The following is a 24,104-nucleotide window of genomic DNA, read 5'->3' as shown; positions in this document are numbered from 1 at the left end:
GTTTAGTGTGGAGAGGCCACAATTGTTTCTCCTCAAGTACTGGAGCTCAGACATCCCTCTGGCTTCTGCGGTGGGTGCCGAGAGGCCGGGCAGCAGCGAGAGGCTCCACGGGGCTTTGCCAGCAGCCAACGAAGGCTTTGCCAGGTGTGTGGGGTCAACAGAGAAAGGCACTGATTGCCCCCAAGTTACATCACTCTGGGCTCTGATTTTAGCTGTTAATTTAGAGGAATTGCCTAACTTTCTTAAAGCAACTGCAGGTTTTCTGGCCAGGTAGCCCAAGTAGCATGACTCTTTGCTTCAATCCTTTTCTCTTGTAGTGAGAGAATACAATTTACCCCAGCTCAAGCTACTAATCTTTAATTTTTATCAACTTAAACTAGTGACAGACTTGAATACTGATGAGAGATAAAAATCACAGCATGCAAAGTTATCACTATTCCAGTTCACCTGATGACTTAATTAAGAGACAATTAAAGAGCTACTGTATAAAATAGCAGCCCCCTGAAAAGAAAGCAGGAACTAAGAATAAGCTGTGTCCCAGGGTGTTTGTACAGACGAAACTCACACCCCAGAGGGCAAAAAAATGTAGCCTGGCTCTCAGGGGCTGCACTTAGTCGTTGTTGCAGGAAGTGGAGGAAACTGTGTTACATGGAATGATCAAAATTTAGAGCGTCTGTATTGTTATTCTCAAGAATTATTATTCCCTGCTTGCCAAAGAAACGGCTGTTTAATCTGTCGTTCTTGTCATCCATCTTCTTATTGTGAATGGCTTCAAGTTGCCAAGGGACAGGGAGAAACCATTAACTTCCATCATAACCGAGTGCACATTAAAATGATTAAGGTCCAAAAAGTAAAGAAGGGTCAGCATTATTTCATAAAGATTTTATTGCAAGAGCTGTTTTCTTAATTTTATTATGAGAAAAATTGACACTTTGGAAGGAAAACGCTTATTAGCAGGCAATGGTGCAAAGTAATTTTGGTGATCACTTTGAGCATTCTCTAAAGGAGACAAAGCATTTTCATTTTGAGCTGCTGTGTGGCACCATGAAGTGGCTGAATTTCATTTGTTAAATGCTCAGCACTTTTTATATGCTGAACTTGGGAGGAAGGGTGCTGTAGGGTGCATCACCACAGAGCATCCCAGAGCCCTAGGAGACGAACCACTTCTCTTTGTGTTCCCCAGGCTGGGAGGGTTCACCTGCTTGATCTTTGCTCTGTCAATAACCTCGCTGACTGTGATGGAGACAAGCCTGTATGAGAGCTGGGCCTCCATACCTTCAAAGACTGGCCTCCAGTCTTCAACTCTGCTGATTTCAGAGACCTCTTTCATTAGGAATTGGCTTTATTGCTCCTTTTCTGTCTTGCAGCTGTTTTATGTTAAATATTTTATTAGTTCTAGCTACTGTTTTAGTTGGTGGAATTAGGAAAAAGAAAACATGAACACACAGCTGAAATGCATTCTGGAGGGCTTTTCATTTATATAGCAATCTTTAAAATTCTGGCAATATATTTACTTTATGATCCCTATAAATGCTCAGTATTGCTTTTTTACCAGCCAATACTGTTTTAAATTTTGATTTCTCTGGAAATAAAGATGTCTAATTGAGTCTGCTTACACAGAAAGCCTGGATATGCATGAGGGGAGAAAGGTGATGGGGGAGGTTTTGGTGGATGCCTGCAGAACTCTTACAGGGTTCTGTTTGGTGAAGATTTCTGCGACATTACGACTTGCTGATCTTTTTTTCAGGGGTTGGAAAACTTAAAACGTATTGAAGGGTGGGCTGTTTATTTTCCCTGTGTTGTTTTTATGTACTGAAATATTGTAGTGAAAATAGCTGGGTGGGGTGTAATTAATGTTTTCAAAGACCTTTCTTTGAAAGAGTCTTTTTTCCAGCCCTTGGTGGTCACCACCCATTTTCCTGTGCTGTGCGCGCCTCTCTCATTGTTCCTACCCACAAAGGCCCCTTGTGTGAACCTGTCAGCAAATGTGCCAGTGCAACGAGATAAACGTCTTGGGGTATTGGTCTGAGCCTGCTGAAGCACCAGGGATTTCACCCGCAAATGTCGGTGGGTATTGCTCAGGATGGAACACAACGTAAGATCATAAAACTTGGGATTTGTCAACAATTTTCAGCATGACTCTCAACCATTTACGGTTGAGCAGGTTTGGGGCTGAACTGTAGGAACACATACCACTGATAGTAAAGTCAGGTGATAGTGATGTTTGTCCCTTGGGCTTGAAATAAAGCTTAATTGAAAAATTGTCCTCATTTAGCTGCAGTTGTGCCATCTCGATAAATAGTGCTGGTTGTGGTTTGGTATGGGCTGCGATGTGGTCAACACACCATCTGAAAAATGAAGCCGATTTTGACTTTAACTTCTGCCCGCCCCATTCTCCCCTGGCCCGTGAATTGCACTTCGTTCACCTTTAGCTTTAACCCGCTGGTGAACAGATAAAGCACGTCCTTTGGTATGTCTTTTTTAGAGTGGGTAAATAGTTGGGTTATCTGAAAGCAGATCTTAGCAATACCTGCTGAGCTTCTGAGCAACAATATGTATGGACCTCTAGATTAGCTGTCAAAATTGACTGATTACAAGTAATGCCACAAGATAAGGATCTGTAATCTCTCAAACACAAATCACTGATAGAGATCTCAGGTTGTGCTTTGTCATAACCTTATCCCCACTGCTCTGGTGTGATTCCAGCTCTAGCTGTGCTGCAGGGATTCTTGAATATGTCAGTAGAAACTATGGAGAAAAGCACAATGGTACATTTATCACCCCTCAAAAATTTGCTGGTTTGAAAACAAACTTGGTTTTGGCCAAGGTTGAAACACTCCTTTCTGTGGTATTGTTCAGTGGGTTTGGTGACAGGCTTCTTTAGTCTGCAGGTTATCGCTGAAGCTTGCCATATATTGGCTGGTATCAAAGAGCAGATTGCCACGGGCAAGGAATCCGTGATCCTGTATCTTGATGGAGCAGAGCAGTGCCAAGCCAGTCTGGGGTGGGAAGACTTGAGTTTAGGTGACTTTGTGCTTCTCTGATTGAGATTTGACCGTGTGCTGGGCTGCTTGTTTCTCTCCAGATTTCCTTATTATTTGAGGTGTTTCACTGATGTGTTTTAAGTGTGGGCTACAACAGCTTTACAAGGGTGATCCAGAGCTGTCCTGACCCTTTCTGTGACCAGCACTGGGGCTTGCTGAGCACACGGCGACTTGGAGTGGGAAACCGCTCTGCCTGAAAACTGAGCCACAGGAAAAGTCTCTCTGCCGTCTAGCCCTAATGCAGGGAATGGGTTGAAAAGGCAAAAAGGCCATGCCTCCACCTGCTCTAACTGCTGATCGAACAGCAGCGTGGCATCTTCTCCGCACACCGTGAGCCTCGCACGGTTCCCCGGGGCTGTGCCTTGCCCCAGGCGCAGCGTGCTCGGTGTGTCCTCTGAGGTACCAGGCTTCTGCTGGCGTGGCGACTGCAGGACGGGCTGCGCTCAACAGCATCGTAAAATAGTCCAGGACCAGATTAATGGCTGCTGAAATCCTAATACTTATCTTTCTGGTTCAAGGTACTCATAAAACTAGAAAAAAAAATGGTAGAACATAAATCCTGCAGACATTGTTTTGCTTACTGTGATTACGTTTATCAGACTCTAGTGACATGTTGTGAACCTAAATGCTTTAGAAAAATATAAATGCTCCTGCAGCCTCAGTAAGGTCTTCGACATTGAACTCCTGAAGTACTATTTAGTTGCTGTGACAACTTCAGTATTCACAATGATACTTTAAATTGCAGGTGGAAAGTTTTTTTATTATTTTAGTAGTTGCATTAAATGCAGCTAGTGGTATTAAAAAAAGATGCTAGTTTTAAAACTGTATAGGTGCAATTATTTTTGTCTCAGCACCACTACTTTTTTAAGAAATAAATGCTAGGAACGTTCATGAAAATAAATAAAATACAGATCCAGCAGAGCTTAATTTTTAAGACTAAGGGTACCATCGGAGCTTCACATATTGGAGAAGTTACAGTCTTGCATGTGGTTTTAAATTTTGTATGGAATTTATCCTGTTTAAAGGGCTGATGTGTTCTCCATTCAAGAAAACATTCCTGGCTGTGTTACTGTCAGCTGTGGTGGTCCTAGGGTGACACAGATTTAATGAATCATAAATTTGCTCAAAGACACCAAAAGTTTGGTATTCACTTAGGCCTCATCTCTTGATACTCTAATCCTGCTAGCCAAGTCCCTTATCTTTGTGCCGAGCATCCTTGAAAAAACCTAATGAGAATGGAAATGAGTTCATTGCCCTTTACACGAACTCTTCACTCGTCTGTCCCCGAGACACTCCTCTAGCCTTTGGTTTTACTTGGAGGAAAAAATTGCATCACATATTGATATGGTAGTAGGTGCCAAGCTTTTCTGAACTAGCGGAGGTTTTTTTTTTTAATTTAGTGGGTGTGTACAGAAGCACAAGAAATTCCCCAGTCAAACCAAGGAGTTGGTGGTGACTTACTGTAAGTTAGGGCAGCTTTAAAGGAAGGGTGGAAGGTATTTCATTTCCTTATTTTTGTAATAGCCCTTTCTGTTAGTAGCTTTTCTTGTTACCTTCGAACTCTCATTTCCTCTATTAACAAATTCCATGTTTTGGCGTTGTTTGTATTTGTTTTGTCGTGTACTGGGTACCGTATCCCAATGTGCAGCAACACTGCTTTAGCAGTTAACAGCCATGAGCACTCTACGTATTTTCAACACCTTTTTTTCCTCTCAGTCCAAAAATAACTGCATCCTTCCCCTTTCTATCATTCTTGCTGGTGTGCTGAACCTGGGCATCTGGTCTCTTCTCAGCCTTTAGAAAGAATTGTTTTCACTGGAAAGAGGCATAAGGAGGGATCTGTATGGCACTGTGCATGGGTTTCATTCACAGCTTTCATAGTTTGGCCTGAGTTCCGGGGAGTGAGTAAATTGCTGTTTGTAGCACTTTTTATTTACTGATGGTCACTTTTATTGCTTTAATGGACGGGGCTTTCAAAAGCACAGCATGCCATCCAGAATAAACTGCTCGTCAGGTAGAATGGTTTCAAATACTTTTTGAAAGAATTTTAAGGCTAAGTAAGCATGACCACTGGCTGCTTGGTGTCTGTGCAAGCAAACTCTCAAGCGGTGTGGTTCCGAGGTAGCTGTGGAGCGCCTCACAGTCAGCAAAACTCCTTTTTAGATATTATGCTGGTTTAAATCATCCAGGGATTTGCCAAGCAGAAGGTAAAGCGAAATATAAACACACAGCAAAAAATGCATTTCCTAGATTGAAATAAATCTTTGTTGTTATCTAAGATAGTGCTGCTTGTTAAAGTATGTTTATTGAGTTTTTATTGGTTTGAATTGGAAAATCTTTTCATACTAAGTGTCTGATCAGTTTTTTCATTTATTTGTATCATAAAGTATTTTCTTTGCATCCCTAGAATGTATGTTTCTTGTTCTGCAAGTTAGCATTTGAAGCTCTAACTCTAAACCATTTGAAGTGAGCATTTACTACAGAAATTTCATGTGACAGCTTAATTAACTGTGGATTCTCGACCTTTAAAGTGCTGGAGCTGGAAACATTTAAGAACCAGCCGTTGGATATAAAGTAATACACTTGTTGTTTTACTAGCTTGCATACATGGCAGTTTGAGGCAAAGTCCAAGGGTCACCAAAATCGGGAAGTAAACTGAAGCAAGTCAATCTGAACTACGTATTTCAGAGCATTGTACAAATGTGTCACACAGTATATGTGTATGACTGAAGGCTACCGGGTTACGTACAAGGTATTTTTATGCAAGGTGTGGATTACGATTTCTCTAAGAGCTTCTGTGATCTGGAGCCTACAAGGTGGAAGTGTAAATTCAGTGCAGTTACTGTGCTGCCTGGTCTTAAACAAGCAAGGCTGTGCGTATGCAACCAAAGTGTCAACCTACATGGACTTGTTGAGAGCAGTGAAACCCTGAGCAGAAGACTGCTATCTCAGCAAGTCCCCTCCATCAGCTTAAAGGAGGCCACTGATGTCCTTGACCGAAGGGAGGATCGATGAAGCTGACCACCCGGCACCGTTGTTGGCTGAGTGGGTACCAAGGGCTTTGAGGGGATGATGGCATGTGGGAAGGACCAAGGAGATGTATGGGTGGAGGCGGTGGGCAGGGATTACTGACAGAGATGAAGTACTGGTGGGATTGGGACTGCAGACAGCAAGTGCGGTCACAGCCAGTGGAAACAGTACCGAAACGTCAGGTCAGTCCCTCTCTGCTGAGCTGAGGAGGCTTGTGTGGGTATCTAACCCAACTTCAGAGCAGTGAGTGATGCCGTATGCCTGCGTGTAAGCTCCTGTGCCAGGGGTGGTGTGTTTGCTCCAGGGTTTGTGGGGCTAACCCCCGCTGTGTCTGGGTCGCAGGTCCCTTCTCTGGGTGCCCGGGCAGGGCGGCGGCAGCAGCGCAGACCCCGGCCTGGGCTGGCTGCCCCAGCATTTCTCGCAGCTGCTGGAGCCTGGGGCTGTCACAGCAGTGAGCACCAGGAAGACAACCCCTAAGATGACATGATAGTTTTGTGAGGTTGTTTGAGCCAGATCAGCTACGTGGGGCTTCAGGTTTTTCCAATAAATTGCTGTGCCTGGAGGTTTCAGTCCTGCAGTAAGAGAGGCTTTGGGAAGCCAGATTACGATCTTCTCCTCTGGTCTGCAAGACCTTGGCCTGCAGGCATTCCTGCCGATTTCAGTGAAGCGATGTTGCAAGGGGTTGTCAGAGATGAGCGAGGGGTTAGGAACCTGGCTCCCGGGATCCATGCAGGGCATTCCTACACCCCTTTGGATGCTTCCAGCAGGTGGGACTGCGTGCTCTGTTCCCATGCGTGGGTGTACCCCTGGGACTGGTTTTGTTGTTTGGGTTCCTGGGAGAAGCAGGGAGAGCTTTTGTCCCTGAAAATTTGGGAGCTTCACCTGAGAGGGCAAAGACTTGCCAGTTGTTTGTCATCTTTGCTCACATGCATCGGCCTGTAAATTCTATTTTCAGAGCACAAACTAAACATGGCCAGGAGGAAGTGGGAAATCATGTAAACAGCCATCCTAGGGGTACAGTGCCATACTTGTGTTCTGTGGCAGGGAGCTGCCTGCACCGCCTTAACTCTTCCATTCCCTACGGCTTGTGAACGCCACGGCCCTGGAGCTGGCGTCGTCTGCAGCCCTGGGAGAGTCCTTGCTGGGCGCCCGGCTTTTCCGTCTCCTTCAGCCTCCCCACCACCCAGTCCTGCATGGAGTTCCCAGGGCCCTTCCTCAGCTCAGTCACCCTGTTTCTAGTGGAGATTTGAGCATCTTCGTGCCTTTCTTGTTGTTCTGTCGGGAGCGGTCATGCTGCAATTGCAATGTGAGGGGGGTATGTGGCCAAGCAGGGTCTTGTCCTGCCAGATCCTGGGACTCCCAAAGGAACGAGTGCTGGGAAGCCCCCGGGGGGCTTCTCCCCCAGTACCTCCGGGCCTTAAACCCACATATGGTGGATCCATTTGTGATGCCTTTCTCCTCTCTCTCTCCTCTGCACTTTTAAAAATCTGACACAGGTTTGGATGAGTGAGGTTTTTGCCTCTGCTTGGGGCACTTTCTCCAAGCAGTGAGGCACACATGTGCTCTTTTTTTTTTTTTTCCCCCCATATAAGTGGGTGGTTTATGATTCATAAACTAGCTAGAGCCTAGGCCTTTTGTCTATTGCCTTAATGATGTGTGAAGAGGATTTGGTGTCAGCCTTTCTTCCTGGCCTTCAAACGGGCAGGTTGCTGTGACAACATCGTTGAGTCACATTTTCACTCTCTAGCTGTGGGTAGTCCATCCTTGCCCAGGGTAAAATGCCGACCTCACACATAAATTGGGGTAACTGCTGAGAGAGTTAATGGCCTGTGGCCTGCAGACTAAAACTGTGAAAATACAAATACTGCTTCTTGCAGGATTCTGTCAGTTGACTGCACTTTTTGGAGGCTTTTGCAACCGGGGCAAGTAAGCACGGAATGGCCATCTTTGACACAGGTGTCCCTGGGAGGGACAGCAAGCAAGCGCAGATGTCTGTCTGCTGGGGAAGATGGGGAAGCTGCATGGGGCAAGTGGCGTGGGGCATGAGGATGTTTGGGCCTCTGAGGGCTTGTTCTGGACTGGCTACAACAACAATGCGGGTGGAGGGTGCGCTGGATGGGGGAAGATGGGGAGGAAAGTTGAGGTGCAGGAAGCTAGAGGGGAGGAAATGCTTAACGAGCAAATTGTTTGTTTGTTTAAAACGATAATGGGTGAGCAAGAAAGTCTTTTGAAAGCCACCAGGCAGGCTGATTCCTCTCCTTGTTTTCTGATGTGAGAAACCCGTCATGTGGTGTGTAATGAACAGCTAGGTCTGTCTGCAGAGAAGACTGAGCTCAGCAGTCAGAATCAATGTTGAGGGAAAGCATCTGCAGCACAGAGGAAAAAAATCATTCTCTGCTCATAGCATTAGTTATTATTATAGAAACCTTGAGCAACCCATGGTTAATAAAACCAGCTTGTCTCATTAGCCACACTTGAAAATTATATTTACAGAGGTTAGCAGAACTAAATATTTTTCTTTGTGGCTGGAGTGGCGTCATGAGAGACCCTGTCGTATACAACCCATTTTTACTGCATGAATTGCAACACGGCTTTGGCCTTGGTTCCCAAAGTTTTGTGTATAAATGAGGAGGGATTGGATCTTGTTTTGCCCACGTTGGTTCTAATGTGAAAATAGTGGGCTCTAGATTTAGAGCATAGCTCAAACATTTATGGTTCAAGTTAAATTTCCCAAGTGGCAACTGGAAATTCTTGCAAATATTGCCATGTAGCTTTTCTGTTTGGTTTTGTTTTGTTTCTGCTCTTTTATTTTGTTAGTAGAATTAGAAACTGAGAAGACATATTCCCAGTCTAGCATGTTTATAGGCACAGTGTAGATACATTTTTCTTTAGAGAGCAAGACAAACTACTGAAAGATGCATAGGTGTGAGTATTTCACGTGGCTGTCCCATTCCCAGCACCTGCCCTGAGAGGACACGAGGCATTTTCTGTTGTACCTTCCCGGACAGTTGTACAAAGGGACTTTTTTTATGTGGATGTAGTGTGACTCTTACTTGGCAAGGAGAAAAGTAAGAAGTTAGTGTCACCTTGTGAGTATCCGATCCTTTAGATTAAAAGTTGGGTGGGTGGGTGTTGCTGCAACGATGCCCCTGAAGTCATTATCAAAGTTGGATCCTGCCGTTATGCACTGAAATGTGCGTAGGTCTCCTCCAGTACATGTCTCCCGCAACAGATGCCATGTTAGCAAATATTCACCTCAGGCAAAATAATTGTGAAAGAGGTTTGCCAGGGGGCTGATCGCAGATATTGAGAAGATACTGTGAGCATTTATGAGGGAGCCCCCTTGCCCTGTTAGCACACACCCACTGGTGAGCACCTATCTGATCCCTACACATAGGCCCAGTTTCAGCGTTTTGCAACACAAGCGTCTACTGATGTGCTGTGAGCACATTCCTGCTTTGGATGATGATGCCGAATGCTCAGCCGTGCCGGGGCCCCAGCAAACACCTTACTGTAACTTTACTCTTAGCATTTAACACACACCCTGGCTATTTTTCCTCTTTTGTAATTTTCAAAGCCACATGTGGCTTCAATGCTAGAGCCTTTTGCAGGCAGTCTAGTTCTTCTAGAGATGGTCATCTTCTTTAGAATACTTTACTATGCAATTTTACACGAGACCAGTCATTATTGGAACACTTTCTAGGATTAAGTGAAGCAATTAATATTTATTTTCCTCATAATATTCACATAACAGAATATATTTATTGAAATACCCTGTTTTGATAGAATATTTTTTTTGCTTGATCCATTTTTAGTTTATAGACTCATTATTTTATACTGACATTGGAAAAAGCACATTATAAGATGCTGCATTTTAGGTGGCCCTGCGAATGGAGAGCTGCTGCTGGTGATTCTAGAAATGAATGTGCCACCACAACAGCAAAAGCAGTGGGGCTGATCTACTCCACACCCTGTTTTGTGCTCCTTCAAGCTGCGCTACTCGCGGTGGTACCCTCTTACAGGAGCCCGCCTGAAAATAAATATATTCTGTGTTGGTGTGACCAAGATGCAAACCTCAACTCGTGCAAGTCAAGGAAACTGGTAGTATCAGCAGAGCTACGTGGGGTTGAAATAGCTGATGTTTTTGAATGGATTCAGGTTCTTCATGTTCTGAAATAAGAATTGTACTTTATAAAAGCAGCTTAGACTCCGTGAAGTTCCCTCTTAAACTGTGCTACCCCAGATCCATTATAAATGTATCCCTTGTGTTTCTCATATGTTAAATTTAGCTTTATGTCCCTCAGTGGTTTAATTTTGCATACTTGCTTCATAAAATGTCTTCCCCTTTGTTATTTCCTGCTCCTCTGTTCTCTGTGGAGTTTGGCTCTATCAGTCATGTTATTTTGCTCAAGAAGGAATCTGTTTTCATAGACAATGGAGAAATGGTGATTTAATTAGAATAGCTTCTACAAAGGAGGGGTTTCTTGCAAGCAACAGTATTTTCTTTCCCATTTTATATCCTTCATGGTCAAGGAAAGCTGTTTTTCCAGAGTACTGTTGGATTAAGAGCTGAGACAGTTGTATACAAACACTGTTTGATACCCTGCTATTACTTTTATTTTAATGCAGGATACAGCCATTGAAACTCTACGACATCCGCATGCACTGTAATTGTTCTAGCTATAAAATGGATTGTCACTTCAGCCCAGAGTATTTTTCAAGTAAATTGATTTAGATTGAACAAATGAAAATTTTTCTTTTTAACATTTCCTGAATTCCAGGAAAAAACATTTTGCTGTTTCATTTTGAATCTATCACTTAAGGCAGATCTTGATCTTGTTACACTCAACAGAGATTTGGGGAGTCCAAAAGTGTAGAATCTGAGCCCTTTCCAGCTGTGGCAGTCCTCTCCTAATTCTCATTTTTAAAGCAACAAATAGATATTAAACCTAGTCAATTGCTTTAAACCAGTTGACAGAAGGGATTCATTACTGAGAAGATTTACTCTTGTAAATGCCTCTCTCAGGTCATGAATTGCGTTTGAAGAAATGCTTTTTTCTTTCTCTCTTTTACCTACCAGGAGCAGTTCCGAACGGAGGAAGGAGAAATCAAGAGATGCAGCAAGGTGCAGAAGAAGCAAGGAGACTGAAGTCTTCTATGAACTGGCACATGAGCTGCCCCTGCCCCACAACATCAGTTCCCACCTGGACAAGGCATCCATAATGCGCCTGGCAATCAGTTTTCTGCGCACTCACAAGCTTCTGTCTTCAGGTAAGATCTGGCTAAAATAAGATGTCGGGTGCCTCTCCAAAAGAAAACCTCTCAAAACTCTTGAATGTGGTTTATTAAGCTCAGTTACAAGACTTCAAGCTTTTAAGAGTTTAATCAGAATTCAGACGTGTGTCTTAAGCTTCCATGCTGAAACAAGTAAATTTTGATTTGACGTGGCAAGCATGTTTGTGCCAGCACGTTCAAAAGGCAGCTGGGAAGTTCTGAAGGTCCAATACTTCGTTGAGAGGACTAATTGTGCTATATGCTGACAATGAGTAGTAGGTAGATTGTTTATGATGAGGTAGATTAAGACAGCTAAAGCAAACAACTTTTACATACTCAATATGAGTGGATTCTATGTCATTCAGAATCTTGGTCATGTTGGACTAGGAGGAAATGCGAAGCAACATCATTTTCATGGCCTGTGAAAATGGTTAAAATTCACAATATTATTATTTCCACCTTTATTTGAATAAGCACTTTGACGGAAATCTGTGGTTTGAGTAGCCTGTAAGATCAATTAAAATAACTGATATTTCTGGGGGAACTTTCACACGGTGACCTATAAGTGACAAGAATACATTCACGAAACAATGCCTGCATTGTTTTTGAAAGGTAAACCCAAAATTTCATCTTTTCCTTCTTTAGTGGCAAAACTCCCAATAAGGTCACGATTGCGCTTCCTCTCTTTAGAAATGTTGAGTCATACCATAACAATTACTTTAATAAATGTTATTAGGAAGTATCTAATTTTGTGGATGAGTATGCTGCTGGTTTGTTGTTGGTTAGTCTGAAAGATACAACAAATTCAATTCTGTTTCTGTGTGCTTTGTAATTTTAGTAGCTTTTCTGGCTTCTGCTAAGACTATTGTATAAAATGTGGGTATTTTCATCTTAGCTTATAGAATGTCATTTTAGCATTTGCTCCTGTGAAAAGTTTATTTGCTGAATGGTCTTTGGAAATCCTCTCTAATTTCATAATGTAATTAATACTTGAAGAAGTTGCATAAATAGGTGAATGTTCTTATATATGCCATACACCAAGCCAATTTGTTAGTAACTTTCTCATAAAAACACAGCTTCAGCTTTTCAAGTATTTATATGGCATGAACTAAAGACTGGCACAGTGTAGGAAAAGCAAACTTTGGAAGGGCTGTAAGATAATATGACAAATGTGTGTGTCTGTGAAACTTGACATGAGAGAGTTTTATGCTGTCATCATCAGAAAAGTACATTTGCTTACCTGGAAACTGCTAAGATTAAAGTGAACTTTTCAAATACATGTACATTTCTTGGTGAGGAAAAAATCTACAGATAAAACATTTGGTTTAGTCTTTCTGTAGTGTTAAGGCTTAGGCTCATATAATTTGATAGTGATGACAACTTAGTATATGTATATAATATTCATATATATGCATATGATTTTCCTGTGACAGTGTTTGAAAAACAATGTGATTCATGTAACTGATTTACATTTTCCTGAAGTACCACCAGTACCTAGTGGTGAGACAGGAATCTGGAAATGAAATGTTACAGTAGCAACAGGCTGTGATTTAATATTTTGGGCTTTCTCTGTGTTAGTTATTTGTATAACCTTAAATCTGATGCACTTCCCCAGTCTAAATATTAACTTGGAGTAAGTCCTCTCATCAAAATTTCTGTTGTTGATCGAATGCACTTTGGTCCATGGCTGCATCCTTTAGATACGGGAGATGTAGAGAAGGGTTTCAAAATCTTCAGTGCTTCTATTCTGAGGAACTGAACTTAAGGTACTTTAAAGGGACTGATTTTCTGGAAGAGTTGGGTATTATTTTCTGATAGTAAGAAAGAGTTGAAATGAAAGAACTCAAGCCAGAAAACCTCGTCTGTGATTTATATTCTTCTGATTATAGATAACATTTAAATTAGATTTTATATCTTTGTGGGCTTCTGAATAATGTCAGTCTTTATAAGGACACACTGGAAAGCTGCCCGATTTAATTCAAAGTGCTAGGTTTTCAATACAGCTTTAGGCTCACAGATGAAGAGGTTTGCTGCCCATCACATTTTTATGAGAATGTGGAGCAAAGTGGAAACTGGGTTTGTGTGGTGCCTGTCCACCCCCCATTCTTGCTTTTGCTCTGGACCCTTTCTGAGCCCCAAGCAAAGCTGCCCCCATTTCACATGCATGTTTAGCAGGCTGGAATTTGGCCATCAATTCAGTATTGCATTTGAGGAGCCTGATTCGACTGACAGGGAGCACAGGGTTACTGTGTCGTCTCTGACAGGTGATCTGGGAAACGGGGAGGTGGAGGACTGCAGTGTGCATGAAAAGCAAATGCCTGCCCCAGCCCACAGACCCCCCCTTTGCTTTGTGTTATCTTCATGGAAATGGTTTTGATTATTTGAGCTAGATGCTCAGTATAAATGGGAGTTAAGTGGGAGTATTTGTTCTGTCGTTAATTAGGACATTAAAATAACATTTACTGCATTTATCTATAAATATACACACAATGTCACTAAAATAAGTTTGCACTGCAGCTTGAAAACTGCTTCAGAAGATAATAGAGAAAAAACTACTGCTTGATTAGCATTTTCCTTATTTATTATTTATTCTATCGATACCTACCGGTACACTAGATTTTACCTTATGTTACTGTTTGTGGGCATGATTCTCAAACGTGGACACATCTCGTCGTTCCGCGGCAGTTTTCCCTGGAGCAGAGAGCGCCAGGCCTTTCCCAGAACTGCATCCTTGCCTTTCTGCAAGCTCATGCTCCAGGTGGGATTTCAGAGACGGCCGTAGGCAACGTGCCAGCCTCAGTCCACTGGCATTGAGCGTCTCATGCCCCTTCCTATTATTCCCTGTCTCTCAGAATAGGGCTTTTCACTTGTGTAACTCCGGCTGTTTTACTAGCTGTGTCTGCATAATGATTACTTATCTGTCTGGAAGCCAAGACCTAGGGAAATCTATGCCCACATTCTTCCAGCAGGTGAATGGCAGAGCCCATGAATCGGAGGCAGCATTGAGAGCTCTCCCGCTACGTGCCCCCGAAAATCCCGGCTCCTGGATTGCAGGGTGCACGTCTCCTTGCAGGCGTTGCAGGACCCGAGCTTGGCCCTTGTGTCTGATCGTAATAGGAAATAGCTGGTTGTATATCTCAGAGTTCAAAAGGGTAAAAAATACCAGGTTTTGCTTTATAAAAGTTGCTGCTTTACTTAGTAACACGTTTCCCTTTGATTTTCACAGTAGGCAATTCTGTGTGGGAATGTTCGAGAGGAAGCCTTTAACATTTAGAAATGCAGGCTGTTCGTCTGACGGCCTGATTGAGATTAGTATCACAGGAAGCAAACTGAAACAATAGCTTTATAATACTGTTTCCATGTTGTGCACAGAACAGTACACAGTATAATTGGAATGCTAAGTAGAAATATCATCTAATTATGATCATCTTAAATATTTTTCAAGATGTCTCCTAATTCTGTTGGCATAATACATTTTTGCCATCATCACATGCAAATGTTTGGGATAAATTCAGAACTGATCTTTGTTCATTTCAAGTAAAGGTTTTGATCACATAAAGTTGCTGCTGAAAATAAACTGATGATTATCAGTAGTGGAGCTTTTGGATTTGGCATCTTATGTCCTTTAGTGTGGTCAGAAAAACTGATAGCAGTGCTTGTCCCCTGCTATTCTCTCATATAGCTAGTAAATTAGTCTAATTCTTTGTGAGAGGTTAATAGATGGTAAAAGAGAAATAACTGGTTTTTGCTAAAGAATGGTTTTGTTAACACCTAACATCGTGATAGTTGCTAAGGCTGCCTCAGTTGGTCTCTTTTTGTCTGAATAGGAGGAAAATAATCCACTTTAAGAAGACTGTTTGGGCATTAGCAGGTGGTGCCAATAATTGTAAGCATTTATTTGGACCACACTGATGCCAAAGACATTACGGGAACCAGAACTCTTTGGTACCAGTGAGTTCTGTGTGCCAGAGCTACAGGCTTTTTAGGCTGATCAGGCAAACACAATTTCATCAGCTTTCTTTAATCCCGTCCCAATCGTGTGGCCAGCCGGGTGTCTTTTCTGTGTGGAGATCCAGCAAAGGAAACTGGGTGGGAGTTGCTCCTGGGCAGGCAGACAGCAGGAGAAATGGGGAGGGAACAGGGAAGCAGACGGGAAGTTGTTTGGGAGAAGGGAGGCCACGAGGAAGCCAGTGTGAAGTTGTTTCAAGGGAGGGAGGCAACAGAGCCGGAAAGCCAGCAGGGAGCAGAAGGGAAAAAATAGCTTTTTCTCTGGGCTTTTAAGGGAGAGGACAAACCATAGGGAGAAGTGATGTGGGCATTGTGTTTGAATGTCTGGACAAGCTGCGTGTCATCTCAGACCATTGTGGCATAAAACAGTGCTTTAAAAATAGCATGTCTACTTGGTTTGCTTTTATTAAATTGGAAAAACAGTTTTGAGCCAACCATGGTGCTAGGAATGAGAGTGGAGCTGGGTGCTGAGCGCTTCAGATGCTTGAAAGGATGTCCCTTTTCTGGGAGCTTGCACCAGAAGTTCCCAAAGGGCTCAGGGAGCCTGGTCAGATGGGATGCTCTGTCCTGCTGTTCAACACTGACAACTGCAGGACTTGAAGCAGCTTCCTGGGAGCAGCATCTGAATGATTTGCCTAGATACAAACTCTGCAATCAAAATAACACTAACAAAAGTGTTTTCTTTATCAAAGTTGCTTGTGCACTTGGAGATAAGAGCCCTTCAGGAAGCTTCAGGCTTAAGAGTAGCTTTTTCTTGATGTATCTAAATTGAAAGCTTTTATTGAACACGTTGAAAATATCCCCTTGAACAGGATGTACTGCCCTGTGAAGACAGAAAAAAAAAAAAAAAAAGGAAAATCAGTCTCTTTCCTTTTGAGGCAAAACAAGAAACCAGGAAGAGACAAGTCTGTCTCAAAGCTGCTCTCTCTGATGCAGGATGGAGCTGCTGTTAGATCTTCCCTAACTTGTGCCTATGGGCATCAGGCAGTTTTTACAACCCTCCTCAGGAGTGGTAGCTGTAGCCTGGTGTCTGTTATGCACAATATCCAAGGAATTTTCTGGTACTTGTAGGATCTGGGATTAGAGACAAAGCCATGAAAGTTCTGTGGGGGTGACAATGTGACCTCCAGTAAAAAACTTTTTGTCACACTCTACCTCTGAACTGAGCAGAAAGGCCCCTTTGAGTCAGATCAAAGGTGTTGAGAGGAGTATAGTCTCCTTGCTAGGAGGTTGTTTGTACCTGAGCAATTATTTCTTGTAAGGAGGGCCTGACTTTTTGAGACTTCAGACTCGTTCCAAGAGGTTGGACTGAAGGAAATGAGCAAGCATCTACGGAAAAAGTGTTCTTAAACTTGGGAACAGTGCACATCCTGACAGTGGGAATTAATCAAAGCTTGTTTACAAGAGCTATTTTTAGCATAAAAGGTTATCATAAACACTGCAATAAGCATTTTCCATTACAGTTCAAAGTTTCTTGTTGATGAATAAATTGTACTTCTAGAAAGTGGTTAGAAAATTTTTCAAAATAGAGCTGGTTAAAAAAGTATTTATCAAAACTTGATGAAGGCTGAGACACGGGCTGAAAAATACTGTGTCAAAATTTGATGCGGACCAAGAAATACTGCCTTGGGTCAGTATGAAGAGTGGATGACCCATCAAACTGGGGCATGGGACGTGGTTGCTGTGTTCCTGGTTCTGCTGTAGCTCTGACAGTCACCCCAGGGAGGCAACCGCACTTTTCCGTGGCTCTCTGATGTGTTTCAAAATCTCTCGATCTCAGCTAGGCAGGGATTCTCCCTCCTTTATAGGCTTCCCAGGGCTACATGAGCGCAGTCTTGGCTGGGATCCATAGATGTAACTATAATATGAACAATAATATTACAGTATTCATTCTGCTGAATGTGCTATTAATTTATAGTTAAACTGGCGTATTTGCAATCCAGTCTCCCTGCTGTACTGTTGTGGTGCCTGGACTGAGGTGCTCCCTGCTGTACTCTTGTGGTGCCTGGACTGAGGTGCTCCCATTAGTAGAGGTGGAAAAGATGCAGGAAAAAAATAAGAAATGCATCCTTATTTCAAAATTTAGTTAGCAGCTATATTGAAAAGCAGTGCTGATGATCAAACCTCTACCTAAAAGTCAGGGTAGACTGAGTCCATGGTTACCTTTCCTTAAGACCTGGAAAATTCTGGCAAGTCTACATGGGGTGCCACTGCCCGGATAAAGTGACCTCAGACCTACTGGAAACCAAGTTCTGGCCCCACCTCCTCATGCCAACCTCTAGCTTCCATTTGGGCCTGGCTTTCTCAAATGTTTTCCATCTGAAGCTGAAATTTCTTTTGCTAAAGTGAAAGACAATAGGGATTTCTGCGAGCAGCTTGCAGTAGCAATGGTTTTATTTGTTTTTCTTCTGCAAAATAGATTCTTTCTAAAGCAAAATGGATTTTTGCTAGTGGCAGTAACTGAATTGCTTCTGATGTATCAGTCTCCTGATGTGTATATATCCTCTGTGTATTAGTAGCTAGTGATTTTCACAGGAGAAAGGGAACAAGCTATAATGCTGTAACTGCAACTGTATGAGGGACTGTTATTTATATTACTATAATTTATACTAAGTTACCTGATACAGGGCATACGAGGGCCACCGCAGTGATGGCATATTTATTTGCCGTGGATCTTCTTATTTGACTAAGGATCTTCAGGTAGTAATATGCTTCAGGGGTTTAGCACAGATGACACCTTCTGGGACTGTGTGTTTGCGGCCACCACAAAGAACCTGGACACAGCAGAAGACCCGAGCGCCTCTGGTGCATCCCCCAGTGCCTGGTCTTCCCTGGACAGGCTGCTGGAGCTGCCCAGGCAAGGAAGAGATGGTGGCGGCAGCTCAGTGGCCCCTGGAGGTACTTGTCACCTGCCTGATGGTGCCCATGGTTTCACCACTCTGTCTTTATGATGTGGGTATGCCCTGTTAAACAGTCCCAGAAACCCATGTCTGCCAGCTCCCCTTGCCTGCTGCGGCCAAGGCTGCTAAGGGAGAAGAGAGGGCACACGATGGGATTGTTTGAGTTATCAGGGAAGCTGGAGGGTGTCTACAAAACACCTTGGTCGTGTTTTTGGGTTACACGAGTGGGGGCACATGGCAGCACAAACTCTCTTCCTGCCTCCCTCCCAGTCCACATCACAGATGCCTGCAGCTGGACAAAGGTAATTTTAATAAAAAAGTTGAACCCTGATCCCACAAACCCTGTAACCACGTGTTTTAAAGCTGACTATATCTTTAAGTGCTGTGCTCGGCTAGGACATGAAGAGTTTGGACCTGCAGGCCTGATGTGAGTGATCCTATGTACTCTCTGTGTGTTTGGTTAAGTAATATAATTTATATACATGGAAAAGCAAACTTAATCATCTGATAATACAAGTAAAGTGTTTGTCTTTCACTGTTGGAGGCATTTAAGAATACAAATGCTTTGAATAGCCTTCCTGCCTTTCAATAGTCATGTTTTGTTAATGCAAACTTAATGAGCTGGGAAAAAAAATGGAAAGGAGGGTCTGGGGTTAGAGCTGAAAAGTCATTTTTTTCTCTGAACCCACACTTGGCTGATTGTCTTGGGCTATAGCCGTGATCCCTGCTGAATAAACCATTTGTTTGCTTCCGGAAAAGTAAAAAAAGACCCTTGACATTCTTTACACAGCAGAAACAAGCTTGGGAGCAGATGGTCACTTACCTTTTTTTTTTTTTTTTTTTTTTTCCCTAAATGTCATTATGGTCAAAGTGCATACTATTCAAATATATTATTGTGTATTTTCTGTATTTTAAACGCTAGCCCTGATGTAATTTCCTGAAGTCGGTCGCTTTGTGCTGAGGAGGAACTGGCCCCTGCATGCACAGTTAGAATTGCAGTGCAGGGACACAAAATGATAAATCCCCAGCCTGTGCCAGCCACCCCCAGAGAGCATCTTCTCTTCCCTGATAACAAACGGTTGTGTTGAGAAGCAAAGGGTGATAAACCAGGTGCTCCCAATGGCTCTAGGGCAGAGTCCATTTGTACCCTTGTTTGCAGGACAGGTAGTGGGCTGCTGCCAGGGAGGGGTGTTGAGGAGCAGGAGGAGGATGCAGAAGCAGTAGCTGGCATCATTTTTTTCACCACTCATCTGTTCCAAACAGCAGCTTGGTGGGCTCTGCATTGCACATGCTCATCCCTCTACATCTGCTCGCTGTCCATCCTCAGGCACTAGCAGCCGCAGTTGTAGGAGGTATATAGATCAAACTCTTCCTTTAATCATAAGTCATTAATACTTCAAAGTAAAAACTGCATTGGGTTTGGCTCAGCCTCATCCCTGTCCAAAAAAATAACCAAAACCAAACCGCTTCTAATAATGTTTTACAAAACAATACCCAATTCTTGCTTCTAGACTTCTTCCAAAATGAGTATTTCTACAAGAAACATGAGGGAAAATGATGAGTGTACTGTTTCAGGGAGGAGAAGAACAAAAATGAAATACTTTTCTCAAGTGCTAACAGTATATGTGCAAGAGAACAAAAACTGCATGCTGAAATCGCAACATTAAACCAACATAAAAGAGCAACTTCTCCAAGAAACTCTTTTAAGAGTCCCACTGTTCTTGCGAATAAGGCTGATGCAATTCCAGCTGGAGCCTCTGGCCAGCAGAATCAATGGTGGGCCCAGGCTGGAGCCCTTGGTGCCACCAGAGAGGGGCACAGGGAGCAGCATCGCTGCAGCTCCCCTCACATAATCCTGCTGCCTCGGGCCATGGAGCACCTTTGATCTAGATGAGGCTTACCCTTGGCCTTGTATCTTCAGCAGTTGGTTGGAGTTGGCTGGAGTTGGTTATTCTTTATTCTGAGACAATAAGGTTGGGAGTTCTTGTTTGTTTGCCTTTTTGCCCCCAAATTCAGAGCCTTACCACTACACATAATTGCAAAGACTGATCACTAATGTGCATGCTCACTGACAAAACTGTAAAGATAAGCTCTCAGCAGCATGTCTGAGGTACACAGAGCAGACACGATATCTGTAAATAGTTTTGTACAAAAACAATCCCAGAAGTTTAGTATAAAACATGCCAGGAAATTAATGGGCTGGCTCCTACACAGAAATTTTTTGACACTAGTCATCTACAAATCGTGTACTGCAGGCTTCGTATTCGTGAAGCTGAAACATGCCTGAAAGTGTAGAAGGGAAGGCAGGAGTGCTGAGTGGACACTTGGGTGACCGGCATTAGGAGGAGCAGTGTCTCCCTCCCTCCCTGCCTGCAGCTTTGCCTGCTTGCTGCCTCCCATTGCCGGAGATGAGTGATGTGGAGCACATCCAACAAGGGCATCGCAGTGCCTCTACAGCACAGCCAAAAAGCAACAGGAAAACAAGTAACCAAAAAAAAGGTGTCTTAATAAATATTCTAGCATGTCAGCATAGCAGTGGCACATCTTCTCCCAAAATGACAAAAAGCACTGAGCTGATGAATCTGCATAGGCAAACATAAGGGATGGAAGTGTGGGGCCTGAGGCTCTCCTGCTTGTGGGGCAGGAGCAAAGGTGGGTGATGAAGCTTGTCAGAGATTGGTAGAGTGGCACGTAGGGAGTTTTGACGTCTGCAGGTGAAAAAGTGGGTATCGATAGGATGGATCTGTGTTTTTGCCAGGAATACTGAGGTTAATGGGAGGAAAGAGAGATTCCCCTGAAAGGGATTCAAGGACGTGTTGTTTCCACTTTTTCTACTAAAGGTAGTGTTAACAAACCTCTCCATACCAAGCGGAGAGGTCTATTTAGGCACACTTCATAGAAAAAGTATTTAAACTTCTTGGAAAACTTGACCTGATGAAAATGTCTGTTTTTTAGACATTTGTTAGGAATGCACAAATTTACTTCTATAAGATTTGTCCTGTATTTTGTGCCCGTTAGGAGATATAAAGATTACACGTGGCCAAAAGAATGCACACAAAGAAGATGCGCTTCAGTGTCTGGTTGTAGAGGTGTTATGTACTGAAAACACATCTTGCAGAAACACGCTAAAGGTGAATAGGGGGTCTGTTGCATCTACTAGAAAGTTTAGAAAAATATCTTTTTAGTGGTAAGGACATCTCTTTCTTACACGGTGCAGACAGCTTTTTTCTCAAGGAAAGCCCACCAGAAGGGGTTTCTGGAAAGGATATTCTAACAGCAGAAAAATATTTTGTTGCCTTGTAACTGGATGTTCTTGCATTGAAAAAGGCTGACTGGGATGCTGAAGACTTTAGGTGCTTTTTTTCTTTTTTTTTCTCAGTATGTGCTGACAATGAGAATGAACTAGAGGCAGACCAACAGATGGACAACTTGTACCTGAAAGCTTTGGAGGGATTTATTGCCGTGGTGACACAGGATGGAGACATGATCTTTTTGTCAGAGAATGTCAACAAATACATGGGTCTTACCCAGGTAACTTGTTCCTTAACACTTTCCTGTCTTTGTAGTACAATTCCTAGAAACAACTCCTGTGCCTAAATACAGAAAAAGAGCTGCGTGTTACTGCAAAAAAGACTGGAAATAAAATGTCTTATTTCTCAGGCGGGTACCCTAAACACCAGACAACAGTGGGGGTTTTTCCCTCTCCCTTTCTATCACAGTTGTAGTGTCTTTGGTGACTGCAAACTTGCCTTCCTAGCTATTACCATGGAGAGGAGAACGGGTGTTTATTCACTTTATGCCTTGGACTATGGGACAGAGGTGATAGAGCTGCTCTTTTAGGTCCCCCCGCTTTCTGCTTTGTGGGTTGGGGGTTTTCTCCTGTGTTGAAAATAACCACTGGTGTTGACTGTTAACTGCATTGTGTAAATCCAAAGATAGGGAATTGTTCTGGAGAGAAAAAGAGAAGTTATGCATAGGATAAACAAAGGGAGGGTCACAGGATTTGTGTCTGTGAGCATCCTGTCAATGCACTTAGTTCTAGGGACCAGTTTCATCTGAATAGGGGATATTTAAAACCAGATAAAAACTATTAGTTGTTTTTGTTTGGCTAAATATAGTTCTTCTGCACAGGTGGAATTAACTGGACACAGCATTTTTGACTTCACTCATCCATGTGACCACGAAGAAATTCGAGAGAACCTGAGTCTGAAAAATGGTAATAATGAAACTAGCAAAGAGCCATTGTTTGCTTTTTAAATAACCTAATGAAGTCATTAGCTGGTAGTAGAAATCTGTTAGTCCACGGTAAAGGAAATTTTCATTCCTAAAGTAATCATTAACTGTTATTCAATACTTTGCAGATTTGTTTTGTTTTGCCAACTATTGCTTATGTATGATAGCACTGAGAACAGTTTGTTTAGTATTTTCCTTTCATCAAGTTAAGACAAGCATAATGTTTTCACTTGTAACACTTTGCAAAGATTCATGTGCTGCAAGCTAAAACATAGGTTTAAATGCACAAAGTCCATTTAAGTTCCACTTAAAGTTTTAGGTCTGAGCTCTACAAACTGCTCTTCAACGGTCCATGCATCTTTGATGGTCTCTGCAGGTAAATTATCTGAGAATTAGTCTGTTATTTCCATTGAAACCTTCATGCTTATAAATAGAAAAATCAAGAAGCAAAACTGAGAAAACTCGTTTGCTGTTTTCCTTATACAGGTCCAGGCTTTGGAAAGAAAAGCAAAGAGATGTCAACTGAGCGTGACTTCTTCATGAGGATGAAATGCACCGTTACCAACAGAGGCAGAACCGTTAACCTCAAGTCTGCCACTTGGAAGGTACCTTATTTTAGCCATAATAAGTGGTTTTGATGTAAAAAGACATTTTGACATGTAAAGAAAGTACATTCTAAGTTTATTTCTCATTCAGAAATAATTTTTTCAGGTTTTGCACTGCACTGGACAAGTTAAAGTGTATAACACCTGCCCTCCTCACACTCTGTGTGGGTATAAAGAGCCTCTTCTCACCTGCCTTATAATAATGTGTGAGCCTATTCAGCATCCTTCAAACATCGATATCCCCCTGGACAGCAAGACCTTCCTGAGTCGCCATAGCATGGACATGAAATTTACCTACTGTGATGACAGGTGAGCTCCACTGATTATTCCTTCCCATGGGTGTTCCTATCTTCTTGAACAAAACAAGCAGTCCTTCCAAATGTCTGCTTGTGTGGACCTGGTAAGCAAGGACGAGAAGTAGAGTCTATTACCAAGACAACTATTCAGAGGCTCACTTAATCCATCTCAAATCTCAATTTAGGCAAAATGCTACCCCTGTTACGTTTCCTCCTGAGTGAGGAATTCAAGTTCATGGGCAGAAAATGAGGCAACCTAGAGCCATAAGCATTAGCTTCTTGCATTTTAACAAACTGAAGACTATGCAGCATTTCTGTTCTCGTTTTTTATAGAACATCTCAAACAACATACCTTATGGACCTTAGTCAAGGACTGTTTTACGGTTGGTTTGGCCCAGGATGCTATTATTGGTTAGCTGGAAAGTACTTTATGCTCTAGATTAACTAAGAATTGCTAAGGCATCCAGAGCATCTGCAGCTCTGAAATGGGGTTGCAGCCTCTTGCTCAATGAAAAGCAAACAACCTTTGCTGGTTATCTGTCTGCTTCTTTTAGTGGCGAAATGAAGGGGAAGGGAAGATCTTGGGTCAAGCAAGGGGCTGTGTCCTCTGTTCCCCATACTCTCCTCTTGAGTGGAAAAACTGGAGATCCCCGCAGTGTCCACCTGCCTGATTTCCCCTGGGATCTCCATGGCATTTTGTACCATCCATCTCTT

General features: G+C 42.8%; 1 protein-coding gene across 2 annotated transcripts in view; it reads left to right on the top strand.

Annotated features, from left to right (window-relative positions):
• Nucleotides 1–24,104, top strand: part of EPAS1 (endothelial PAS domain protein 1) — a 79,126-nt gene that overhangs the window by 31,310 nt on the left and 23,712 nt on the right. The window contains exons 2-7 of one of the 2 annotated variants that reach the window (XM_065630865.1): nt 11,155–11,345; nt 21,636–21,787; nt 22,388–22,472; nt 22,803–22,865; nt 22,976–23,094; nt 23,201–23,403. In XM_065630865.1, coding sequence (XP_065486937.1) covers nt 11,155–11,345; nt 21,636–21,787; nt 22,388–22,472; nt 22,803–22,865; nt 22,976–23,094; nt 23,201–23,403 — 813 coding nt within the window. The remainder of the gene's footprint in view (nt 1–11,154; nt 11,346–21,635; nt 21,788–22,387; nt 22,473–22,802; nt 22,866–22,975; nt 23,095–23,200; nt 23,404–24,104) is intronic. The other variant, XM_065630866.1, reaches the window with a different exon arrangement.

Source organism: Caloenas nicobarica, chromosome 3 (genome assembly GCF_036013445.1).
Source record: "Caloenas nicobarica isolate bCalNic1 chromosome 3, bCalNic1.hap1, whole genome shotgun sequence".
NCBI classification, from domain to species: domain Eukaryota; kingdom Metazoa; phylum Chordata; class Aves; order Columbiformes; family Columbidae; genus Caloenas; species Caloenas nicobarica.
Note: the sequence above shows the minus strand (reverse complement) of the source record. Positions and strands in the feature narration are given on the sequence as shown.